The sequence below is a fragment of the Phyllostomus hastatus genome, unplaced genomic scaffold, assembly GCF_019186645.2.
Source record: "Phyllostomus hastatus isolate PE091 unplaced genomic scaffold, TTU_PhHast_1.1 phas_contig_495, whole genome shotgun sequence".
Classification (NCBI taxonomy): Eukaryota; Metazoa; Chordata; class Mammalia; order Chiroptera; family Phyllostomidae; genus Phyllostomus; species Phyllostomus hastatus.
This window is the reverse complement of record NW_025333895.1, coordinates 4,489,792-4,511,655: the sequence shown is the minus strand read 5'-3', so window position 1 is coordinate 4,511,655 and position 21,864 is coordinate 4,489,792. Positions and strand designations below refer to the sequence as shown.

The 21,864-nt window shown below is 58.1% G+C and overlaps 2 protein-coding genes across 3 annotated transcripts; one reads left to right on the top strand and one right to left on the bottom strand.

The window, feature by feature from the left end:
- Nucleotides 1–800: 800 nt before the first annotated feature.
- COQ4 (coenzyme Q4) lies at nt 801–10,104 on the bottom strand. 2 transcript variants are annotated; one of them, XM_045845949.1, is made up of 7 exons: nt 9,887–10,104; nt 9,672–9,803; nt 8,469–8,565; nt 7,881–7,983; nt 3,851–3,980; nt 3,236–3,329; nt 801–2,743 (listed from the first exon to the last, which is right to left on the bottom strand). In XM_045845949.1, exons 1-7 carry the CDS (start codon nt 9,963–9,965, stop codon nt 2,572–2,574), a joined length of 807 nt encoding a protein of 268 aa, XP_045701905.1. In that variant the 5' UTR covers nt 9,966–10,104; the 3' UTR covers nt 801–2,571. The 2 variants fall into 2 exon arrangements, with proteins under 2 accessions (XP_045701905.1, XP_045701906.1); XM_045845950.1 differs by lacking the exons at nt 801–2,743; nt 3,236–3,329 and adding an exon at nt 3,340–3,537.
- Nucleotides 10,105–10,310: 206 nt separating this feature from the next.
- TRUB2 (TruB pseudouridine synthase family member 2) lies at nt 10,311–19,135 on the top strand. The gene is given in 9 exon segments (XM_045845947.1): nt 10,311–10,547; nt 10,927–11,058; nt 12,696–12,770; nt 13,912–13,973; nt 14,120–14,201; nt 15,934–16,006; nt 16,501–16,637; nt 17,403–17,707; nt 17,710–19,135. Coding segments are annotated over 9 exon segments (1,008 nt in total). The 5' UTR covers nt 10,311–10,438; the 3' UTR covers nt 17,743–19,135.
- Nucleotides 19,136–21,864: the final 2,729 nt, after the last annotated feature.

The following is a 21,864-nucleotide window of genomic DNA, read 5'->3' as shown; positions in this document are numbered from 1 at the left end:
CCCATAGCTATGCAGTAGTGTTTGGCATTGGTGACCTCTGAGCTGTGTGAATCCTCCCACTCTGGGCGTGTGCAAAGCACATACCTCTGGCTTATCGTGTACATGGCGACGTCGGAGGCCTCAAGGGGCCTTCGTGGCAAACGACAGCTCCCACGTCCTCAGTGCTCACTGCGTGCCACAGCAGTGCTCGGGCACACGGCCCTGCTGTGAGATGGGCACGCACTCTCTGGTCCACGGAGCAGGACACAGGCCCCAGGGGGTGCCGTGAGGACCGCCAGGGTCAGCGCTGGCCAGCGGCGGGCCAGGTCTACCTGCCTCTGGAGCCTGTGCCCCCGAACACTGCTCCAGAATCAGCTACTCGGGCTTTCATTGGGCAGAAAGGGAGGTGCCCCTGGTACTGGGAGGGCTCCAAACCGGTGCATCCCTGGACGCCGCAGCTGTGTGACCCTAGGACACGCCCCGAACCTGAGACCCTCAAGTGAGGCTGCGTTGCTGTGGGGACTGCGTAAGACCTGGAGTGCGGGAAGCCTGGCGCGGGGCTCGCCACACACCCCTTCCACGACACAGCGGCGAGCCCCGCAGCGAAGGGAAAGAACAAGGTCCCTGCCGGCCTGGGAGCAGAGCAGTCTTGTAAATAAATAATTTCAGAGTGGCGGGCAAGAGAACAAGGTGCTGTGATGGCGTGAGGGGGCTGCTCAGTCCCTCTCGGAGGGTGGCGCGGTCAGGGAAGGCCCCTCCCGGGGGGACATGTGAGCACAAATGTGGACAACGAGCCCTGTAATGACCAGCGGACAACGACAGGAAAAAGGCCCACACGGTTTATTGAAATGAATGAAGTTTCCAGGCAGAGGCTGACAGGGCCTCTCGGGCTGTGTAGGAACTCGGTAAGGAGCACCTATTGCCAGCACAGTTTTTCTCCAGCGGGTGACAAAAAGGCCACCCTATGCTCTGGACACAGGACTCCGCCCCAGCTCATCCTGACGCCCAGCGCCCACCTCTTGAGCGCTGCAGAGACCCAGGCTTACGCGGGCACCAAGTGGCTGGAGCAGGTGGGCTACCAGGCTGAGCAGAGGCTATCTGAGTCTGACCTTTCTCCCCTGACCTTGGCACCGTTGACTTTTGCTGACCTGGGGACAGGGGTGCCTGGGACCCTGGGGTGCCACGGAAACAACGGGCAGCTCTGGAAAGGTGGCCCATGCTGCAAAGATCGATGAGGTTTAAGGACCGCATACCGACCCCCTCCTCTTTCTGCAAAAATTCAGGGAGCCCAGGAAAAGGCTGCTGCCCTTTCGGAGGGCCCGGTTCCGAGGTGAGCCTCCCACACCCTCCCTCTGCCACGGGGAGCCGCCCTGGACGGGGATGGGGTAGGCACGGGGTAGGCACGAGGAAGGCTGAGGCCCTGGGCCGAGGCCCAGCCCTGCGCCTGTGGTCTCGTTAGTGACATGCAGTAGCACCCCCTCCCTCGATAGCTGGTGTCAGTGCGGTGATGCACCTAAGGGCTTGGCACTGCCTGGCACCAGTGCAGCTCCAAACACCCTGTGACTGTCATCATCCACAGGAAACCGAGGCTCCGGAAAAACAAGCAGGCGGCCTTGCAACCTGTGTTCTAGTTACTCCAGGGAACTCCCTGCCCACCTCTGGGCTTTTGTGGCCTTATCCACCCAAAATCGCAGGATCTGCCATTCTGGCCGTGCATCTGACACTAAGTCTAAAGGCAGGGCCGCCCACTCTTCCACAACCCTTCCTCGTCTGCCCCACTCCTTGTCTCTGACCCAAGAAAAAGGCCCGGCTGCTGCTCCACAGTGACCTGCCGGCTGGCAGCTGCCTCTCCCAGCTGAGAACACAGAGACGCAATCGCTCCTGCCTCTTGGGTAAACCCTTCCTCCTCGGCATCACCCCATGGAGCCGCCACAATAACCGTAGGAGGTGGACCCTTCCCCTCTCACCGATGAAACGGGCAGAGCGGAGGGGCCCTGCCCTAAGCCCCGCGGCTGGAAAGCGGCAGAGTGGGGACTGTGAACGCTTTTGCCCAACTTCAGACCAGACATGGGGCGGGCAACTGGAGGGCGGGCTGGAGGGGGCGTGTCCTCTCGGGCTGCGGGCTGAGGCCGCCAGTGAGCCGGCACCGGGCAGAGGCGGGGGGAGCAGGCACGTGGCCCGATGGGAGCCTTCATTCGGACAGTCCGCGGAGGCTCCTCTGCCCCGCCTCCTCTCGGCCTCTGGAATCGGGTACAGCCCTCCCCCGGAGGACACCCAGCCCGCCCTGGCTGGCAGGGGGTCTAGGACACAGGCGTGGACCAGGGACACCCCTCACGAGCCGGGAGGGCTGGCTCCTGCGCATGTGCAGTTCTCTCTGGGCGGCTCCAGGCGCCCCGCGCGCCCCCTGCACTGCCAGCTCCCTCCCGGACGCGCCCTCGCCGCCACTCAGCGGTGGGTATGACAAATTCTGATAAATGACGTCCAAGGGTCAGCGTTCACAGACAAGGGACAAAGGTGTGGCCAGGAGCCCTCTGCCCCCGGGGAGGTGGGTGGGGAGCCGGGCCAGGCCCTCCTGGCTCGGCAGCCCAGGGCCTAGGCCGGGCCCTTGATGTGCCCCGGGGGGCTCGTGATGCCCAGCTCCTCCCGCAGGGCCGTCAGGGGCTGCGCCCAGCGCCGCTCGTAGTACAGGTTGAGGACGCACGGGGCCCGGCGCCCGCTCTGAACTGCCCATGGGATCAGCTCCGAGACCAGCGCTGGCAGGTGCCTGCAGGGGGGGAGGGGTGGACACAGAGGACACAGAAGGTGCTGGGGGCCGGCGTGCCGCACACTGCAGCGACGCACGTTTTCCCCAGGGAATCTTCACACAGACCCAAGAGAAAGCTAGTTACTGTCACCGGTTTCTGAGAGAGGAAGCAGAAGCTCAGTGCGGTCAGATCCCCACACCCAAAGCCCCGCATCCACCTAACGCCAGAAATGAATGCTAGATCGCCCCCCCAGCCGCGACTGCAGCGTTCTGACCCGGCACTGGGGCCTGGCCCGAGAGACCCCGGGGTCCCAGGAAACGTCCAGGCCGCCTCCGTTGCCCAGGAAACCCCGCGCCAGGCCAGCTTCACCTCCCCGCCCGACTCTTTCCACCCTGGCCTGCTGGGGGCCCACGGGGGCTGCTGGGGAAGGCTGCCTGCTCTTCCGTGTCCTGGGGCCCCGGCCCCTGTGAGGTCTCCCTTGACCCCCAGGCCCCCGCCACCTGAGAGCTTACCGGGCTCGGAGGCGGACTGGTCCGAAGAGCGCACCCAGGATGCACATGGGCAGGCCGGTCTGGACAGCTTCGAACCACTTCACCACGATCTCCCCTGGGGGGCAGGGCGGGGGGTGGGGTGGGAGGTGAGCAGGGGCCAGGAAGAGAAGCCAGCGGCGCTCATGGCGTGGAGCAGTGAGGCGCCTGCTTCCGGCTAAGGCGTCTCTGCTCTACCAGGGTCGGCCACGCCCAGTCTGCTCTGTGCTGTGCCCTGGGGCACTTGGCTCGGAGCGGAGGAGAGGGTCCAAGAGTCGGAGGGAGGGCTGAAAAGGAAGCCCGGGGTCAGGATGCAGAGGACTGGCCAGCCAGGCTGGCTCCTACAGGCCGCAGGGGGTTTCTGAGGGTGTCGGAAGAGGGTGCCCCGATGCTTGGGTGCGCGAGAGGCAGGCTCGCGGGGATGGCACGGACGCTGCCGCCACATTTGGGTAAAGCAGAAAGTAAGGCACCGAGCCAGCTGACCGGTGCAGGGCCGGGGTAGTGAGCCCTGCCCTGGCCCTGGACACAGACCCCGAGGGACAGGCCCGTTGACGCTCCCTCTCCCCCGCGCCCCCCCGTGGCTGGCAAGGTGGCACTCACCTAAGATGTTGGTGGGCATCCCCAGCAGCGTGTGGAGCATGTCGTGCACCTCCCGGTACCGCTGGTTCACGTAGGCTAGCTCCTCATCGTCCACGAACCGAGTGGGCGCTCGGGTATCTGGGGAGACCCTCTGACAACCATGCGCCTCCCCTATACCCCACCGCACAGTTCCCGAGGCCCAACTGCCAGCTGCTCCTTGACTCTGTCAACCACCCCCACCAAGCTCCACCCCCCGACTCTCCAGGGACCCCCAGACTCTCCAGGGACTCTGCTTCTGCCCGCACCTGCTGACGGGGGGGGGGGGGGGGGGTGGTCCTTGGGCAGGGAACGCGGTGGCACCGATGGCCCTCCCGCCACCTGTGCCGACTCACACACAGTGTCTGCTGCGCCTGTGGGACTCCACAGTGAAGGAGCCCGAGGGGAGGGGGGAGTGGAAGTGGTTTCACGGGGACAGAGTTTCCCTCTTGCAAGTGAAAAAGCTCTGGAGGTTGCCTTCGCAACAGTAAGAGGATACTCAATACTTCTGAACTGTCCATTTAGAAACTAATGAGAAATTTTATGGTGTTTTTTTTTTTAACACAATTAGAAACTGGGTAAAAAGAACCAAGGAATGAGCTAAGGACCCTAGGGTGCCTTGGGAAGGTCCCAGGTGCTCTCTCCCACCACCCTCACCTTCCTGCTCATCCTCTATGACCTGGCTTAAGCACACCCTCCACGGGAGACCGCCCGTGACCTTCAGACAGATCAGGCCCACGTTCCGGCCACCGGAGCAGCCCGCGCCTGCCCGTGGCACTGAACGCACGTGTGTCATGACGTTTAATGCACGTGCTTGTTGATGTCCCTCCCCCAGACCCGGGCTGTCCGGTGCAGCACCACTCGCCACACGTGGTCACTGCGCCTTGAAATGCGACAAGTTCCAACTGAGATGCGCCATGCATGAAAAATACTGGATTTCAAGGACTTAGCATGAGAAAAATGTCAACTCTCGATAACTAAAAAAACATTGACTACCATGTTGAAACGATATTTTAGATACACTATATTAAACATTATTAAAATGAATTCCACTTGTTTCTTCCTGCTTTACTGAAGTAGCTAGGAGCGGATTTTACGTGTCCTACGTGGCTTGCGTTCATCTTCCACGAACAGGGCTGCAGCGGCCTGCCAGCTGCATGGGACGGGGGCGGGCTGTTTCGCTGTTTTACCCTCGGGGTCTGTGTGACAAGCATCCGTTGGATGCCTGGGGAAAAGGCCAGTCCCAGGTACTTTTCTGACCCCAGGTGGGAATGCTGCCTGCCATTTCACCCACCCACAGCCTCTGTGAGTCCTCAGCAGCTGCAGCGGACAGACTGGGAGCGGTCCAGTGCTCCTGTTCCCAAAGCCCGGCCTCCGTCTGTCCAGGGGCTGAGAGGTGTGACGTCTTCCCTGCTTTGGGGCTGCCGGCTCAGTGTCATGGTCTGTCTGTGGCCTCAGTGGGTCCGAGGTCCTAATGTCTTCTGCAGGGTTGTACTCGCTGTGTGAGGCGGTAGGTGAGCATAGTAAGAGCAGCTAGTCCCTACTACGTGCCTGCACTGGAAGATGCCCTTTACATAAAGTATACTCCATCCTCCTGACCATCCAGGGGGCAGGTACTGTAATGAGCCTCAGACACAGATAGGGAAAACGAGGCTCAGAGAGATCAAGTAACTTGCCCAGGGTGACGCAGCTAATCAAATGGCTGAGCTGGAATTTGAGACAGTTTGCTGGGTTCCAAAGCCAACAGCTTTAACATCCATTATTGATAAGGCCTGTCAGTGCCGGGAAGATAAACATCAGGTCCCTTCCCTGCAGATAAGGAGTCTGAGCCTCAGAGAGGTCAAATGACTCGCGCAGGGCCATCACACTGAGGAGGGGGCGGGATTTGAACCAGAGCTTCTCTCTCTCTCTCTTTCTTACTCAACTCAAGCTACTCTTAACTCCAAAGCTCATGCCTGTAATCCTTTTTAAAAAGATTTTGTTTATTTATTTTTAGAGAGAGGGGAAGGGAGGGAGAAAGGGAGAAAGAGAGGGAGAGGAACATCAGTGTATAGTTGCCTCTCTCGCAACCCAGGAATGTGCCCTGATTGGGAATCAAACCAGCAACCTTTTGGTTCACAGGCCGGCGCTCAGCCTACTGAGCCACACCAGCGAGGGCATCATGCCTGTAATCTCGGAGCCATGAGGATGGACATGTTCCCTACCAATGTCCCCCTCGGGGAGGGTGGCCTCACGGTGAACCTTGGTCTAAATCTCTGCGGGTACACAGGTGTTCCGCCTCCTGTGGGCTGCTGGTGTCCAACCTCTGGCAGTGTCACAACCTCTGAGGCAGGTGCCCCAACTCGGGCTGTGACCAGCAAAGTGCCCGGGGTGGCCCTCCACGGTCACAGGACAAGAGGCTCCAGGCGAACTTCGGAGGAAGGCTGTCCCTCCCGAGGTGACACCTGGGGCAGGTCACCCTGGCAGGTTTCCCACTGATGAAAGAATGTGCGTGCTGGCGAAACCGGAGGAAGGTGGTGTGGAGTGGGGCAGGAATGTGTGGGGGCAGGTTATTTTGTCAGGGACAGCAACCTTCCGGGGCAGTGGATCTTAGCTGGGGACATCTGTGGGTGTTACAACTGAAGTGGGGGTGTTACTGGTGGGCAGAGGCCGGGATGCTGCTACACATCCGGCCAGGCACAGGACGGCCCTCCCCACAGCAGAGAAGTATTCGGCCCAAACAGTCAGCAGCGCCGAGGGTGCGAAACCCAGGGCCAAAGAAACCTTCGCCCACTCCTTCGCCTCCTCCAGCCTGCGGGCTCCGCAGCTGGGCGGGACGCCACTTTGGGGGTCCTTCGCTGGGATGTGTCTGTGTTGGCAGGTAGGGAAGGGGACGAGGAAGGTATCTGGCTGTATCCTAAGGTCCTTTCATGAATCAGGTGCCACTCTCCTGCTTGGAATCCTCAGCAGCTTTCTACCGCTCCTGTTGCAAAATACAGACTGCCGCCCACGGCTGGCCGGCCCTGCCCGCTGACCCCGCAGGCCACAGGCTGCCTCCCCGCCTCTCTCCTCTGCTGCCACTTGGGTCAGTTTCTCTCTCCTTAGACACTCAGGGCCTTGCACTCTCGCCAGTCACTCTGCTCAGCATGCCCCTCCCATCTCCCCTCAGGGCTGGCTCCTCCTCCTCCTCTGAGTCTCCTGGGGGGGGGGGGCCACCACGCCCACCACCATCGCCCTGGTCCTCTCTCATGGGGCCTGCTGTACTCGCAGCACGGTCATCTACAACGGGAGCTCACGGGCAGGCCTGGTTTCGCTCCCTGCCTTGTAGCTGCCGTGAACAGTGGCTGGTGAGTTTTAATTGCTCAGTAAATATTTGTCTGAGTTTTTATATGGCAGTTTCCTCCTTTTACAGCGTCAGCTACCTCCCCAGCCACAATATTAGCTTCCTGAGGGCAGGGGCCTTGTGTGGTTCACCATTATGTCCCTAGGACCTGGAACAATGGACGACATGCCAGACGCTAAACAAAGAAACCAGTTCCTCAGTCACTGGGACCCTCCCCTCCCCCTGGAGCCAGACAGTGCCACAGTCTGTCACGCTCCAGGGCAAGCATGGCGTCTGGCACAGGCTGCCAGCAGTTAACAGCACGACCTGTTTGCACACCGCTGCCATGAACACTGGCTGTGTGGAGTCGGCGAGGGGGGCTCTACTCCTCTGGGCCTCACTTCCATCTATTAAAGGGGATAATGGTAAGACGCCGCGACAGGGTTACTGGGAAGATTCAGCAAGGTGGCGCATGAGCCTGGCATCTGGGATGCAGCAAGAAGTTAGTGAGTGCCGGCCAGAGTTGTCCCCTGGAGCAGCGTTATCATCCCACCTACCTGCCCCACAGAAAAGGACAAGGCCCCGGCACAAGAGACCAAAAAACACTCCTGCCCACGGTGGCAGCTCAGGGCTCTGCCTTCCCGGGGACATCGCTCCCATGCCCCTCATCTGAGCTTCCAGCGATGGCCACAGGCACAGAACTTGGGAACTCACATTCACATCCAGGAAACGAAGGTACTCGCGGCCGAGGGAGCCCTCGGGCAGGCTCTGCAGCTTGCCCAGGTCCAGGGTGGACAGCGAGATCCGGGGACGCTCCCTGCAAGGCACGAGGCAGGACTCAGGCGCTGGGAGGGTCCAGCAAAGGTAGGCGAGAGGTTCGGTGAGAACAAGGTTGCGGCAGGTGACAGGGCAGAGCAGCAACGGGGCCATGTGTCCGGGCGGAGGAGACCACCGCAAGCTGAGGTCGTGGCTCCTGCCCACCAGGGCGCAGTCTGGGCGGGCAGGCCTCAGGTGTGATCGGGGTACTCACAAAGGGCACTGCAGAAGGGGGTGGGGGTGCAGCCAGCACGGGTACGGGTGCTCAGGGAAGGTACAGAGCCCCGTGGCCGGAACTGGGCTGAGGCCTCCACACAGCACCACCTATGGGGTCATCATAGTGTCTACATGAATGGCATCCCTGGAGCCGGACAGTGCCCGGCCTGGGCGGCCACCCCTAGAGGAACAGGACTGACACGATGTGACTCCAGAGAAAGCAGGGTCCCCACAGAGTACTCCCACCCCCCAGACAAAGCTGGGACCTACTGCAGGATCTGGGCGCCCTCTGGGTCCCTCTTCATCTGGTCCCTGAGGACCTTCAGGGCACGGCACCCTGTGGTCTCCCCTAGAACTGCGACCATGTCTGAAAGGAAAGACATTGGGACAAAGGTAGGCTGTGCTCTTCAGTCAGTTACTTGCCCTGGTCTGAGTCTTCAGTTTCAAATGCTAAGACAGGGATGAGATCCACCTCTTAGTTATGAGAATTCACGTTAAACACTTAGCAATCACTCTGCACACAGTTTGGGCTCAATATACCTACAGTTATAATATTAACGTCATTAATCTACTGGGGTGGGGTGGCTCTGGTGAGCACTGTGCTCTCAAGAAGTTTCAGATCACTTTCCCATCCATTATCACAGCACCACATGATGTCCCCATTGACAGGTACAACCTCTGTTACCCGAGTTCTGGGTTGGAGCCCAGGTGCCGTCCCTGTCTAGGTGACCTTGTGCAAACTGCTTCACGTTTCCAACCTTTGGTGTCCTAGTTTATGAGGTGATGATAACACCTTTCTAACAGAATTAATGTGAGAAGTAAAAAAAATTATGAATGAATATAAAACACTTAGCACAGTGAGCCGCCAGAACGTGCTCAGTGATCAGTTAGCATTATTGTTTGCATTCATAGGAGTAACAGTATTCCTCAAACTTAAGAAGCCTGGGAGGGATGAGAAAGGCATCGTCCAACCCTAGGATGTTCTGGTCATACATACACCCGCCAAACATTTATTGAGCACTTATTACCGGCAAAGCACTATCCAAAATTCTGCTGGTACCGAGGATCAACACGGTCATCATGGTCCCTGACCTTATTAAGTATAATTTCTAGAGGGACGTTATCACTCAGTGCGTGCTGATTAGTCATCTATTTAGTCCACAGGTTCTCATGGTAGCTGGATGACAGAATACCCCGCGAAGTAGTTTCAAAAGGCAGAAGCTCAGATTCCAGGCCCCTTCCACCTGCCCTCCTCCACACCTGACACGTAGAGACTGAGTTTAGGATGGGACCCGGGCATCTGCATTCCTGTAAATGTTCCGGGTGATTATGAGGTCCAGCGAGGTTTGGGTGCGCTGACCTAGACTGTTCTCCAGTTACCCACAGGAAACGGAAGCCCAGACAGAGGTCGGGACCTGCCCAGACTTCCAAGGCAAGGGTCTCCACGGGAGCGCGGGGCGCGGGCAGCCTTACCGTGGCGATACGGGTTGTAGAGGGCCATTCCGGCAGAGCCGGCGGCCAACAGCGCCTTCTGCAGCGGGGAGGTGGGGATGTGCTCGGGGTAGAGCAAGCCGGTGCCATGGCTCGCGGCTCGGAAAGGCACATCTGCCGGGCAAGAAAAAGGCCGCGGTCAAAAACGTGTGTACGAGGGTCGGGGCGCCGGACTCCTTCCCGTCTCCGGCACTTGCCTGCAGCAGGCCCAGGGAGACCCTGGAGCACGGGGAGGGGTCGCAGGGGTCGCACGGGCCCCCGCAGCATCGTCGCCATGACAGCAGGCGCGTCCCTACGGCCGCGGGAGGACGCGCGGGGCACGGCGGACGACTCCAACTTCCCTGGCGACGGAACGCCGGAGAGGTCAAATCAAATGACTTCGATCCCTATTGCTCTGAGTCGGGCCTTTTGGAGCCGATGGGGGCGGGGAGGGAAATCGTAGCACGGGCAGAACAGGGCCCTATCGCTACGTACGAGAAGGTCTGCCACCTACCCTACCGATGTAAAACTCTCCCCATTTCATTTCACCCCCAGAAAGGGTCTCCAAATAAGCCCCGCCAGCATTGGGGTTCAGCGCCGGACCGTATTTCCTTTGTCCCCGCACCGTTCCCCCGAGGATAATAAGAGGAGAACCATTTCCGGCTGCGGCACAGGACGGCGCTCACGGGAAGGACTCTGTTTGGGTGAGGGACTGTACGGCACTTCCGTGCGCCAGGCTGGGCCGCCAGCCTGGATCGCCGGCTTCGGACATGGGGTCCGCCGGCTTGGCGCGGTTGCACGGGCTCTTTGCGGCCTACAAGCCCCCGGGGCTGCACTGGAAGCACCTGCGGGATGCCGTCGAGATGCAGCTTCTGAAGGGTGAGTGCCCGTAGCCCGACCCACGAGCGCGCTCCCGTGCTCTTGGGAGTCCATTTCCGCCTGTGATCCCCGTGCAAAATAAAGTCTTGTGACCCAGTCGCCTGGGTACAGCGTTTCCCTAATCATGTATCCTGTACTCTATGACTCTTCACTTTCCTTTGTGTTCAAATGGGTAAATAGACTAATTGTTGTCATAAGCATTTAATAAGGAATAGAGTCCGAATTTGAACTCAAGTTTTTTTCTTAACTACTTGCTATTCTGTTCCCCGCACCGCGGGTCCTCTTCTGTCTCCTGCATCTCCATACTTCCCTGCCCCCGCCCCCCCGCCCCGGGTGATCGTACAGACTTGACAAGCTGTCCTTTACCCTGTGTGCTTAGGTCTCAATGCCGGGAAGCCGCCTGCCCCTGAACAGCGTGTTCGCTTCCTGCTGGGCCCTGCAGAAGGCAGCGGAGAGAAGGAGCTGACCCTCACAGCCACCAGTGTGCCCGCCCTCGCCAACCATCCGCTGGGTAAGGCACACTGATGGTGTCCCTTCCCAGGAACACTCTGCCCAGAGTCAGCGTCTCCGTCAGTGCTCAGACTCCTGTCCCAGACCTTTGAAGGGCCACACGGTGGAGATGAAGTATTTGACAAGGACTGTGCAAATTTCTCAGGGAGTAAATACTTTAGGCTTTGCAGGCTCAGTTCTGCCTTTTTTAAAAAGATTTTATTTATTTATTTTTAGAAAGGGAAGGGAGGGAGAAAGAGAGAGAGAGAGAGAAATATCAGTGTGTGGTTGCTGGGGGCCATGGCCTGCAACCCAGGCATGTGCCCTGACTGGGAATCGACACTTTGCGACACTTTGGTTTGCAGCCCATGCTCAATCCACTGAGCTACGCCAGCCAGGGCCTCAGTTCTGCCTTTGTAGTGCAAAGCAGCTGTAAGCAGTATGTAAGAGCAACAAGCCTAGGTGTATTTCAGTAAAAGTTCACTTACGGACACTGAGATTTGAATAATTTTTTTGAATTTCATATAATTGCTATATATCACAAACTAGTATTTACTTGAACTTTTTTTTTGAACCATTGGAAAATGGAAAAATTCAGCTCGTGGGCCATTATAAAAACAGGATTTTGCCTGTGGACTGTGTAATTTGCTGATCCCTCTACTATTCTGGGACTCCGGGCAGGAATTGAGACCCTTAAGGCAGAAGTCTTAAGGAGGTAAGAGTCGGGAGGCTATGGGAGGACCAAGGGGCTTGACCAGAAACCTCTAAACGCCTTAAACAGTGACATTCAGTGACTCTACAGTGTAATGATAATGAGTATGACGTATTAAGGGTCTACTTTGTACTAGAGACCGTATGAAGCTTTTTCCAAACACCATCCCATTGAACCTGCGCCACAGTCCTGTGAAGTGAATCCGATTCTCATTTCACAGAGGGGGAAACTGAGGCTGTGTGTTGACGTACAGTAACGCAGCCTAGGTGCGGTCGGCTCTTCTGCCACCCCGGTCCCTCTCCCGAGATCCCTCCTGAACTACAGAGGCGTGGATGTTTCTGGTGTGTTGCAGCATTCACTCCATTTTTTGAGCAGCTTTTTCGATAAACAAAATTTATACACACAAAAAACTACACATATTTTAATGTGTCTGTTTGGAGGGCATTTTCTCAGTAGTTATTTTCTGAGCAGGGAGTGAGTTCTGGGTTCTGGGGGCAGCGCTGTGAACAGACTCACGCAGGCCCTGCCCGGGAGCTCTCAGCCTCCTATTTCCTCGCTGGGGGCGTGGCCAGGACTCGCCCGCAGGTGCTGAGTGGGGAACCCTGCAATCTTGACTCCCATTGTTGATTCCCATGGTCATGCCCAGTCCACTGAGGGAATGGTGAGCAGTCGAGTACCCAGGCATCTTAGGTTGCCCTCTCTGGAATGGTGAGCAGTCGAGTACCCAGGCATCTTAGGTTGCCCTCTCTCTGGGTCCAACCTCTCTGAGAGGTTGCCCTCTCTCTGAGAACTGAAAAAATGGTTCTAGGGCCCAGATTCCATGGAGGGGAAGCCTGAAAGTCCAACCTAGTCCTGGTCTGGTCTCCATGCATGAGGCTCCATTCTAGGAATGAGGTCACCGCACAGCCCACGTGCTGAGGAAAGGGACTTCGTTTGCTTCTTTCTAGTACGTGGACCGGCTTTCACCAGCCTGAAGGTTGGCGTGGGACACCGGCTGGATGTCCAGGCCTCTGGGGTGCTTGGTAGGTGCTGTGGCGAGCCTGGGGGTGCGGTGATGCAGGATTGGGGGAGGATTGGGGAGACACTGGGAGCCCAGTCACGTCCAGCTTGTCAGCCATGTTCCACCACTGCGCCCCCTTGGTCCCCACCCCGAGTCTGACCAGCTGGTGGAAGTCACGGTTCCCCACCTTTGTCAACTGATCCTTCCGTGTGCCATTGTGCCATTGTGATACATGTGATACGAAGCCATTTGTGCACATGTATTCACCATGGTAACCTTACTCAGTAGATACTGTGTGATTTTATGGGAGAAATGTTTCCACAAGCTTAGTTGACTTGTCCTGTGTCACAAGGGTAGTGAATACCCCCGGGCTGGAGAGGGGAAACGGTCCTTGCTTGCGCGGGGCAGCAAAGCATGTGACTGTGGCCCCCCCTAGGCAAGGTCTGGGTGTCACTGGAGCTGGACACACAAAGCCCTGAGTCATGCGCCATCTGTGCGCCAGGGTCAGGCGGTGTCCACATCCTCCAAACTCCACAGTCCCAGTCCCCTTGTCTCGCTTCCTGGAGCTCTGGCGGGCAGACGTGACCTCATGTCCGCTCCCTCTCTGGGAGTGAATGGAGGGCCATTCTCTCCTGCAGCCCGAGGGACAACAGAGCCAGGGGAAGGCAGGGAGCGGCCACAATGCCCCTGTTTGCGGGGCCCCCCCTTTGTGCTGACTGCTCCTGCGCATTGCCTCGGTCTTCACGACACTATAGGGATCAGACGCTGTTTTAATCCCCAGTTCACTGACGGGGAGCCAGGGCCCCAAGGAGGCCGAGGGACATGTTTAGAGCCACCCCCAAGTTAAGTACCGGTCTGTGTGACCGGGCCAGTGGTCTCTTGCTTTTGAATGCATCAGAAGTCCCTGGGGAGCTCGAGAAGCATCCGTGGCCCCCCACCACCCCGAGTCAGAGTCAGTGCATTTGGGTGGGGCCCGGAAACCAGCATTTTCATATTCACCCAGAGGACCTCACTTGCTCTCCCTGTAGAAGCGTTCCTTGCCCCCTTGCTGGCTGCAGCAGCATTGGAGCGGGGGATATTCTGGTGGCAGGTGTGGGAGTTGGGGGTCCCAGGGAAACGGGAGGTGGGGAGCCGGGCGTGAGATGAGCGTGCGTGCCTTTCAGTGCTCGGCGTGGGACGTGGGCGCAGCCTTCTCACCGACATGTACAACGCTCACCTCACCAAGGTATGGGGGGCAGCCGGGCGGGGGCTGAGCTCCCTGAGGCGAGACCTGAGGGCCGCCCCCACCCTAGCATCAGTCTGGCACCTCCTCCCTCAGCACCGAGGCCTGGAGCAGGGACACAGCTGGGTCTTCCGTCCCCGTCCTCGCAGGATTACACAGTCCGAGGCCTCCTGGGCAAAGCCACAGACGACTTCTCGGAGGACGGGCGGCTGGTGGAGAAGACGACGTACGGTGAGAGCCGGTGGGAGCCCAGGGCGGTGGGAGGTGCGGCGGTGGCTGCCCCCAAGTTTGTTTTCCATCGACCCCTCCCCCCCACACACAGTTACTCTTAGACACATGGAGCCTGGGCTGGCGAACGGGGGGCTTTGGACACATCGTTCTGTCTCCCAGGAGCGCTCCGTGCTCCCCCGTGCCGCCTCACGTGGCTTAAATGTCACCTCCCAGGGAAGCTTCTCGAGCCCCTAGACTTAGCTGGATGGGCTCTTCAGAACAGTAGTCGGCCAGCCCTTAGTGGTCACCTAGCATCTGCCTCCCGACCAGCCCCACCCTGAGAGCAGACACTCTGTGATTTCTCGCCTGTGATCGCACACACGGATCTGAGGGCCTGGGGCGTGGGAGGGGCTCGTCAGAGAGGGGCAGGGGCGTATGTGGTAGATGGGGAGGGACCGGGAGTAGGTGGGGGTAAGGTGGGCGAATGAATGGGTGGATGGGGGCTGAGTGGGCGGGTGGCAGATGGGTGACAGAATGGCTGGGTGGCCCGCTCTTCACTCCTCTCCCCGTGCGCTAACGCTTCCCATGCCATTCACTGCATTTATTCGGCCCGTGTTTTTGAGTGTCAGTCATGTCCCAGGCGCTGGGAAGACATTTGGTAAATCAGAGGGGGTCCCCTGTCTCAGTGAACTCAGACTCTCGCCAGGAGAGAGACACTCCTCTCCATCTTCTGGAGAACATGAAGAACACTTGCGAGGCCACACTGGGTCTTTGTGTGTGTAGGGGTGTGCCTAGGGGTGTGCCAGCATCCAGAACACGTGTGAAGACACCTACCAAGTTGGCACTTCTGGGGGGGGCGGGGGCAGAATCTGGAGAAGGGGAGATACTTGTTGGTGTTGATCTGAATTTCTTAAAGAACATTCACGTACCAATTACATAATTAAAAAATAGGGTAAAAACCAGAGAAAGCTAAACGGTGGGAAAGAGACCCAGGTGCAGAGTGGCAGAAGCAGGAGGAGCAAGCAGCGTGCTGCAGGAGGGCCTTCCTGGAGGAGGCGGCATTTGAGCTGGCACTAACTGAGGGGAGGAGGCAGTGGCAGGTGCATCCCAGTGAGGCGACAGCATGAATGAAGCCAGGCAGAAGGGATGGGAGGCGTGGGTCTGTCCAGGCTGGTGAGGCTCCGGCCCCCACACCTGCTCCCTAACCTTTGGGGCCCCAAGTTGGCACCTGCCCCAGCCGGACCGCAGGATCGGCCTGCCGGCAGAGTGTGTGAGTGTCCCCCGGCCTTGCGGCCACCTGCCCCGCAGTCACACGGTGGCACCGGCAGGCAGAGCTGCTCCCACTTTGCCACCTGTTTCTGCATTTGGACAGATGGCACCCGCCCTCTCGGGGCTCCTGGCACAAAAAACCCTAGACTGGGGCTCGGGAGGCCTGGCTCGGAATACTACGCAAAAGTCACATTATATCTTTGAGCTTCGTTTTCAGATGAAAATGTTTTTACCCTGGAGTCTGTGAGCCCATTGAAAAGGTCCTTAAAGTGCTGAGTTCACGAGAACCATTCTGAAAAGAGGGGCCTGAACTTCCTTAAGATTCTCAGAGGCCTTTCAACCCCCAAGTGGGACCCCAGGGACCAGAGGATGCTCCAGGAATCCCTTCAGATCCCAAGGATGGGCTGGTCCGGGGAGGGGCTTGTTCGTTGCTGTCGTCTGGCCTCCTCAGGCACCTATGCACTCAACATCCTCTGACTTCCAGACCACGTCACCAGGGAGAAGCTGGAACGCATCCTGGCCCTGATCCAAGGCTCCCATCAGAAGGCCCTGGTGATGTAAGTGGGGCGGGCCCTCCAGGAGGTGCAGGAAAACAGCAAAACAGCGAGAGGTGCCTACGGGCTACCATCGGCTCCGCCCACCTGGGGCAGATTCCGCGGGTCTTTTCAGAGTCCGAAATCAGGCTGGAGCCATGCATTCCCTCTACAGCGCACAGAAAGGCCTCCGTGTCAGGTCTCGGGCCAGCCCGCGGGGAAACGGAGGGGAGTGGAACGCCTGCTGCCCTCCCGGGGTGGGTGTGGGGAGGAAAACATGACGGCACAGCCGGGGCGGGAGCAGCCAGCGCATGCGCGGCTGTGGACGCCAGGGAGAGCGTGTAGAGGAGGCAGGCTGCGTGGACAGACCGGAAGGGACGGAGGAAAGGCTGCTGCAAAGGCTCCTGGGAGGGCAGGGGAGGTCGAGGGCGGATGGAGAGCTTCAGGGAAGGCATCTCTCGGGAGTGGGCAGGGCCGGGGCGGGCAGTCAGCTCAGCTGCCCGCCTTCTGATCCCCAGGCACTCCAACCTTGACCTGCAGACCCAGGAGGCCTATGAGATGGCCGTGAAAGGCTTGATCCGGCCCATGAACAAGTCCCCAATGCTGATAGCCGGCATCCGGTGCCTCCACTTTGCGCCTCCAGAATTCCTCCTAGGTAAGTTGCCCCGGGGAGCTGGAACAAGGAGATGGGACTCCTGGGGCTGGGGGGTCATGGCAGAACACCCTTGCAAAGGCCAGTGCAGGCCACCCTGATCTCCGCTGGCCGAGGCGGCAGGTCCAGCTTCCTTCCCAGCCCTGGGCTGGACTTGACCGATCACAGACACTCAGAACAAATGCTGCCCTCGCTCCTGCCAGGTCAGCCTCTGAAGCCAGAACTTAAAAAGCAAAGGTTCCGTGTAGCAGCTCCCTTCCAGAGCCAGCAGTCCGTCACGGAGATGTGGGCATCGGACGGCATCCTCACACTCCCCACCCCCGCCTCCTCCCACTGCCCCCTTCTCCACTGGTCACATGGTCAGACTCCATTTCTTGGGCCCTGACCAAGACTCTCCCCATGCTAAGGACCTTGCAGTATAAACTACCCCTTAGACTTCTCACGACCACCCATTTTACAGATGAGCAAACCAAGTCAGAGCAGTGCTTTGACCTTAACCCACCACACATCACTGGGGGTCTTCGTACACGGCAGATTCGGACTCAGCGGGTCTGGGGAGGGCCTGAGGGGCTGTGGGTCTAGCAGGCTTCCCACAGCATCTCCCAGGTGGCCTTTAGGCTCCACTCTGAATAGCAAAGCCCTGGAGAACTGAGGTGACGTGCTAAGGTTATTTCCCAGTCTGGAGGTGCCGGGGGTGTGGATCCGGGCGAGCAGACGCCAGAGGCTGTGCTCCTGACCACCGTGTCTGTCGCTGTGTGTCCCGGGCAGAGGTGCAGTGCATGCACGAGACGCAGAAGCACCTGCGGAAGCTGGTGCACGAAATCGGCCTGGAGCTGAAGACCACTGCTGTCTGCACCCAAGTGCGGCGCACGCGCGACGGCTTCTTCACCCTGGACGACGCCCTCCTGCGGACCCGGTGGGACCTACACAGCATCCAGGATGCCATCCGGGCCGCAGCCCCCCGGGTGGGAGCAGAGCTGGAGAAGAGCTTGGGGCTGGGGCCCGGCACCCAGCAGCTCCCTGGTCCAGGCTGGCAGTGGGACAGCGAGGGGCCGAGCTCTGCCTCGAAAGGCTGGACAGCGGTGGGGCGGCGGGCGGGTGCGGATGAGGGTTGTTCCTGAGCCGGCACGGATGACCGTGCGGGAAGGAGGGGGAGCTCCGCTGCCCGTGACACGGAACTCGGAAGCCGCAAGAGAGGAGACTCGACTCGACCGAGCAGGAAAGACTTCCGTGTGGAGGAAAAGACGTACGAATACTGGCAGTACGTTTAGTGAAGAACTAACACCCATAATATATAAAGAGTTCTTAGAAAACAAGAAAGATGACAAGAAATTGGGCAGATGACACAAACTGTAAAAATATGAAAAGAAATCCCAGTGGCCAGTAAGCCAGAAATGACGCTCAGCCTTCTCGTAATGAAAGGCCTCCAGGGGAACAGAAGACGGCTTTTCCTTGCCTTTGGACAAAAGTGATACAAAGGTAACACCCAGCACTGGTGGGGGGAGAAAACAGGCCATCTCTGCTGTTAGAAGTGTGAGTGACACGATAGTGGGGAGCTAGGGAGATCCCGGGCGGGGGGAAGGGGACGCTGCTCACACAGAAATCGCAAGACCTCATTTCCCCTCCTCGAGGACGCTTGAGAGCAGACGGGTCCCACCTCTCCTCCCGGACCAGAGAACACACAGCTGAAATCCCCGTGGTCTGGGAAGTTCCCTGGACACTTGTGGCAGGTGTGAGATAACCGCGGGTCCCTGTGGGGGAGGGGGGGACCTAGAAGCTGGCTACAAGCCTAAGACCCCTAAGAAACACAAGATAAACAGCCATCTTGCGTTGAGCTTATTCAGGGGCTTAAAGAAGGAGAGCAACAAGGCTGGGCGCTCCTGCAGGGAGGAAATGATGACCTTTCCTCAGTGTGCTGTAGTCACGGGAACACCAAGACACAGGAGCCTGTCCCACCCTCTGACCCCAGCAGAAAGCCTGAGCACTCACTAGAGGGAGTGACTCGGGTTCTGATCCCGAGTTCCTCCCTCTGTCGGGCTGAATACATCTTACTCTCATTACCGGCGTCCCCGAACTGAATTCTTGCTCCAGGAGACACAGAATTGGGTCTGGGTTTGGTTCAGTAATAGCAGGAGTATACAACTATCAGCGTTTGGTAGAGTGTATCAATTGAAACTGCTGCCTTACGACTCAGCAGTTAGAATTTCAGGGAATAGAGAAGTTTTAGGTTGTAAAAAGTTAGATACATATGTTTTTGTAGCTGCATGTGATAGTTACAGATGGGAATGCCCATCCATTAGTAAGGGACTGCTTAAATAACTGGCATATATAGGGCCAGAAGGATCTGTTCTCATGTTTTCAAGAAAGTCAACCTGGCTCTGGCTAGTGTGGCTCAGTGGATTAAGCACCAGCTTGCAAACCAAAGGGTCACGAGTTCGATTCCCAGTTGGCACACGCCTGGGTTGCAGGCCAGGTCCCCAGTTGGGGGGACTGAGAGGCAACCACACATTGATGTTTCTCTCCCTCTCTGGAAATAAAATCTTTTTAAAAAGCCCTGACTGGTATGGCTCAGTGGATTGAGTGCCAACCTGCAAACCAAAGGGTCACCGGTTCAATTCCCAGTCAGGGCACATGCCTGGTTTGCAGGCCAGGTCCCCAGACAGTGTGTGAGAGGCAACTACACATTTAAGGAAGAGAAAAAAAAAGTCAACCTCGGCTCCCCTTTTTTTAGCCCTTTTTTCCAGGCTTTGGACACCTTGGCCCCCTTGTTTTTTGGTTTTGTTTTGTTTTTTTCTTGGTTGTCTTAACCTCCAGGCGTGTGGGTATGTCCCACTCGGACGAGAAGGAGCAAGCTGGCCTCTTGCTGGGGCTCTGGTTTGGGCCCTCAGGCCCTCAGGGAAAGCACTGCCTGTCCCTCGTCCCTGCTGTCACCGTGGGAGAGAAGGCCGCAGTCACCAGGGCTTCTGCACCTTCCCTCTGGGGCAGCTGCAGCTCCGAGCGGAGCCGAGCGAGGGTGCGCTCCTGGCCGTGGGGCTGCGCCAGCTCAGCTCCCCCTTCTGTAACGCGGGGATAATGATTCCGCCCACGTCCCCACCCCATGGGGTGGTTGGGGGACAGAGGAAGTCACGGTCAGGTGCCAGGTGCTTGTCGTTTTGCCTCAGCCTGCTGCTTGTGGCTGCCCTTCTCGACGGTGACCCGAAGGGGCGGCCACAGGGACAGGCAGAGGCTGTCTCTGCCCTACACCTCATGTCTCCAGCATAAACTCAGTTGGGACTGGACAGACACCACTTCAGCCAGGTGTTCAAGGTCAACATCAACAGTATCCTTGATACGATGTGTCCTTCTCCTTAACCAGGAGAAGGACACTGGATTCTGGGGTGGGGCATCCTGCAAAATACCGGGCTGGTCCTGAAAACCGTCCTGGCCATCAAAGGTGGGGGAGGGGAGTCCTCGGAACCCCCGTGGCCGGGAGCAGCGTAAACAGGCAGGACGACTAGCTGTGGCGCGGGGCCCTGGGGCCGGAAAGGACCTGAGGTGAAAACAAAGGAAATCTAAGCAGTCGCTGGACTTCAATTAATGTATCAGTCAGTGCTGGCTTATTGACCGTAACATATACGCTATTGGGAGGTTTTGATATAATAAAATACAGTAACACGGGAGGCTGGGTGCTGAGTTTGAGAATTCCATGTGCTGTCATCTCAGGGTTTTCTCCGGACAACTGTTATTAAAAAAAGAAGTCTACTGAAAAAAAAAAAAACACAACATCTGGAGAGATCTTGGAGAATCCAGATTCTAACCCTAACTCTTGGATCTGATTCAGCAGGTCAGGGGTGGGGCCCCGAGACCTGAACACTGGGGTCTGGAGAGCTTCTGGGCTGCCGTACACCGGGTGCTGGGGTGGGGGGGGGGGCGCACGCGGAGAGCACCTGGAAGCTCCAAGCCCCTCCCCGCTCCCCAGCCCTGTGCAGCATCCCTTCCGTGCGCCTCTTCTGGGGCTGCGTCCTCGGTAAGTCAGTGTTTCTCTGGGATCTGGGAGCTGTCCAAGCAAATTATCAAACTTGACAGGGTTGTGGGAACTCCCAATTTATAGCCAGTCGGTCAGCAGGGTCAGCAGCGGGGTAACAACCCGGGCCTCGTGAGTACACCTGAACCTTCACCTGTGGAATCTCTGCCAACCCTGGGCGGTGTCAGATTCGAGTTGAAATGTTGGCCGCCCAGTCTGGGTCCCCTGAGAACCACAGAACTGCCTGGTGTGGGAAACACCACGTGTCAGGTGTCAGAAGTACTGTGTGCAGAGGGGAAACCGTTTTCTTCCACCTGCATGTGTGTTTAGTGTATGTGTGTTGAATGAGCCCAAATGGCTTTTTTAAAAACAAAGTGGAATTGTACACGGAGAACACACCTGTGCAACTGCACAGGACCTGCCCCTCCATGATTTCTGAACAGGCAGCTGCCCAGGGCATCACTGGTGCAGGCATGCCGCCAGCTTCTCGGCCCCGGAGGTGAGTTCTGACCCATCCTTCCCTCTCAGGGTGGCCGGGCGGAGACAGGAGCAGGTACCTGCGCCACCTGTGCGGACTCAAGGCACATTCACTGCCTACTGCCCCCTCTTACACCACCCCTCCCTCCCGCCAAAATTCCCAGCGAATGTAATCACAGTGTACAGATGGGGAAACTGAGGCACTAAGAAGGTGATGCTTGCCCAGGCCTCACAGCCAGTCAAGGTTGGATTTGAACTCGGTAATCTGGCTCCAGAGCCCGTGCTCTTAATCTCTATCAGCCACGGCCTCCCTAGCTTGACCCCAGGGCAACCTAGGCCCAGCCCAGTTGTGTCCTGGTATGTCCCCAGTGAGGTTTTCCCACTGAGACCTCGGGGCCAGGGGAGGTGTACGTGACCAAACCCCGTCGAAGTGCTGTGGCCTGGTTAGATAGGAAACAGGGAGATGCGTGTTTCCACAGGCAGACAGCTCAGAACAAAATCACGCAATACTGTGTTGGGAGCTGCACTGCCTGGTTTCAGGAGCTGTAACCCTCCATTCCCCCCCGTGACGAAGGATGCACTCGTGGGGCTGCCACCCACGGCCAGCCCTCCCCTTGTACCCGAGATCCCAAGGTCTCACCTGGCAATTCGCCCCCCTATTTTGCTTCATCAGTGTCCTCCTTTTTACCTGATTCTTTTCATCAGCACACAAACAGGCTGTTAAATTTATCTTAAGAGCAAATAGACAGG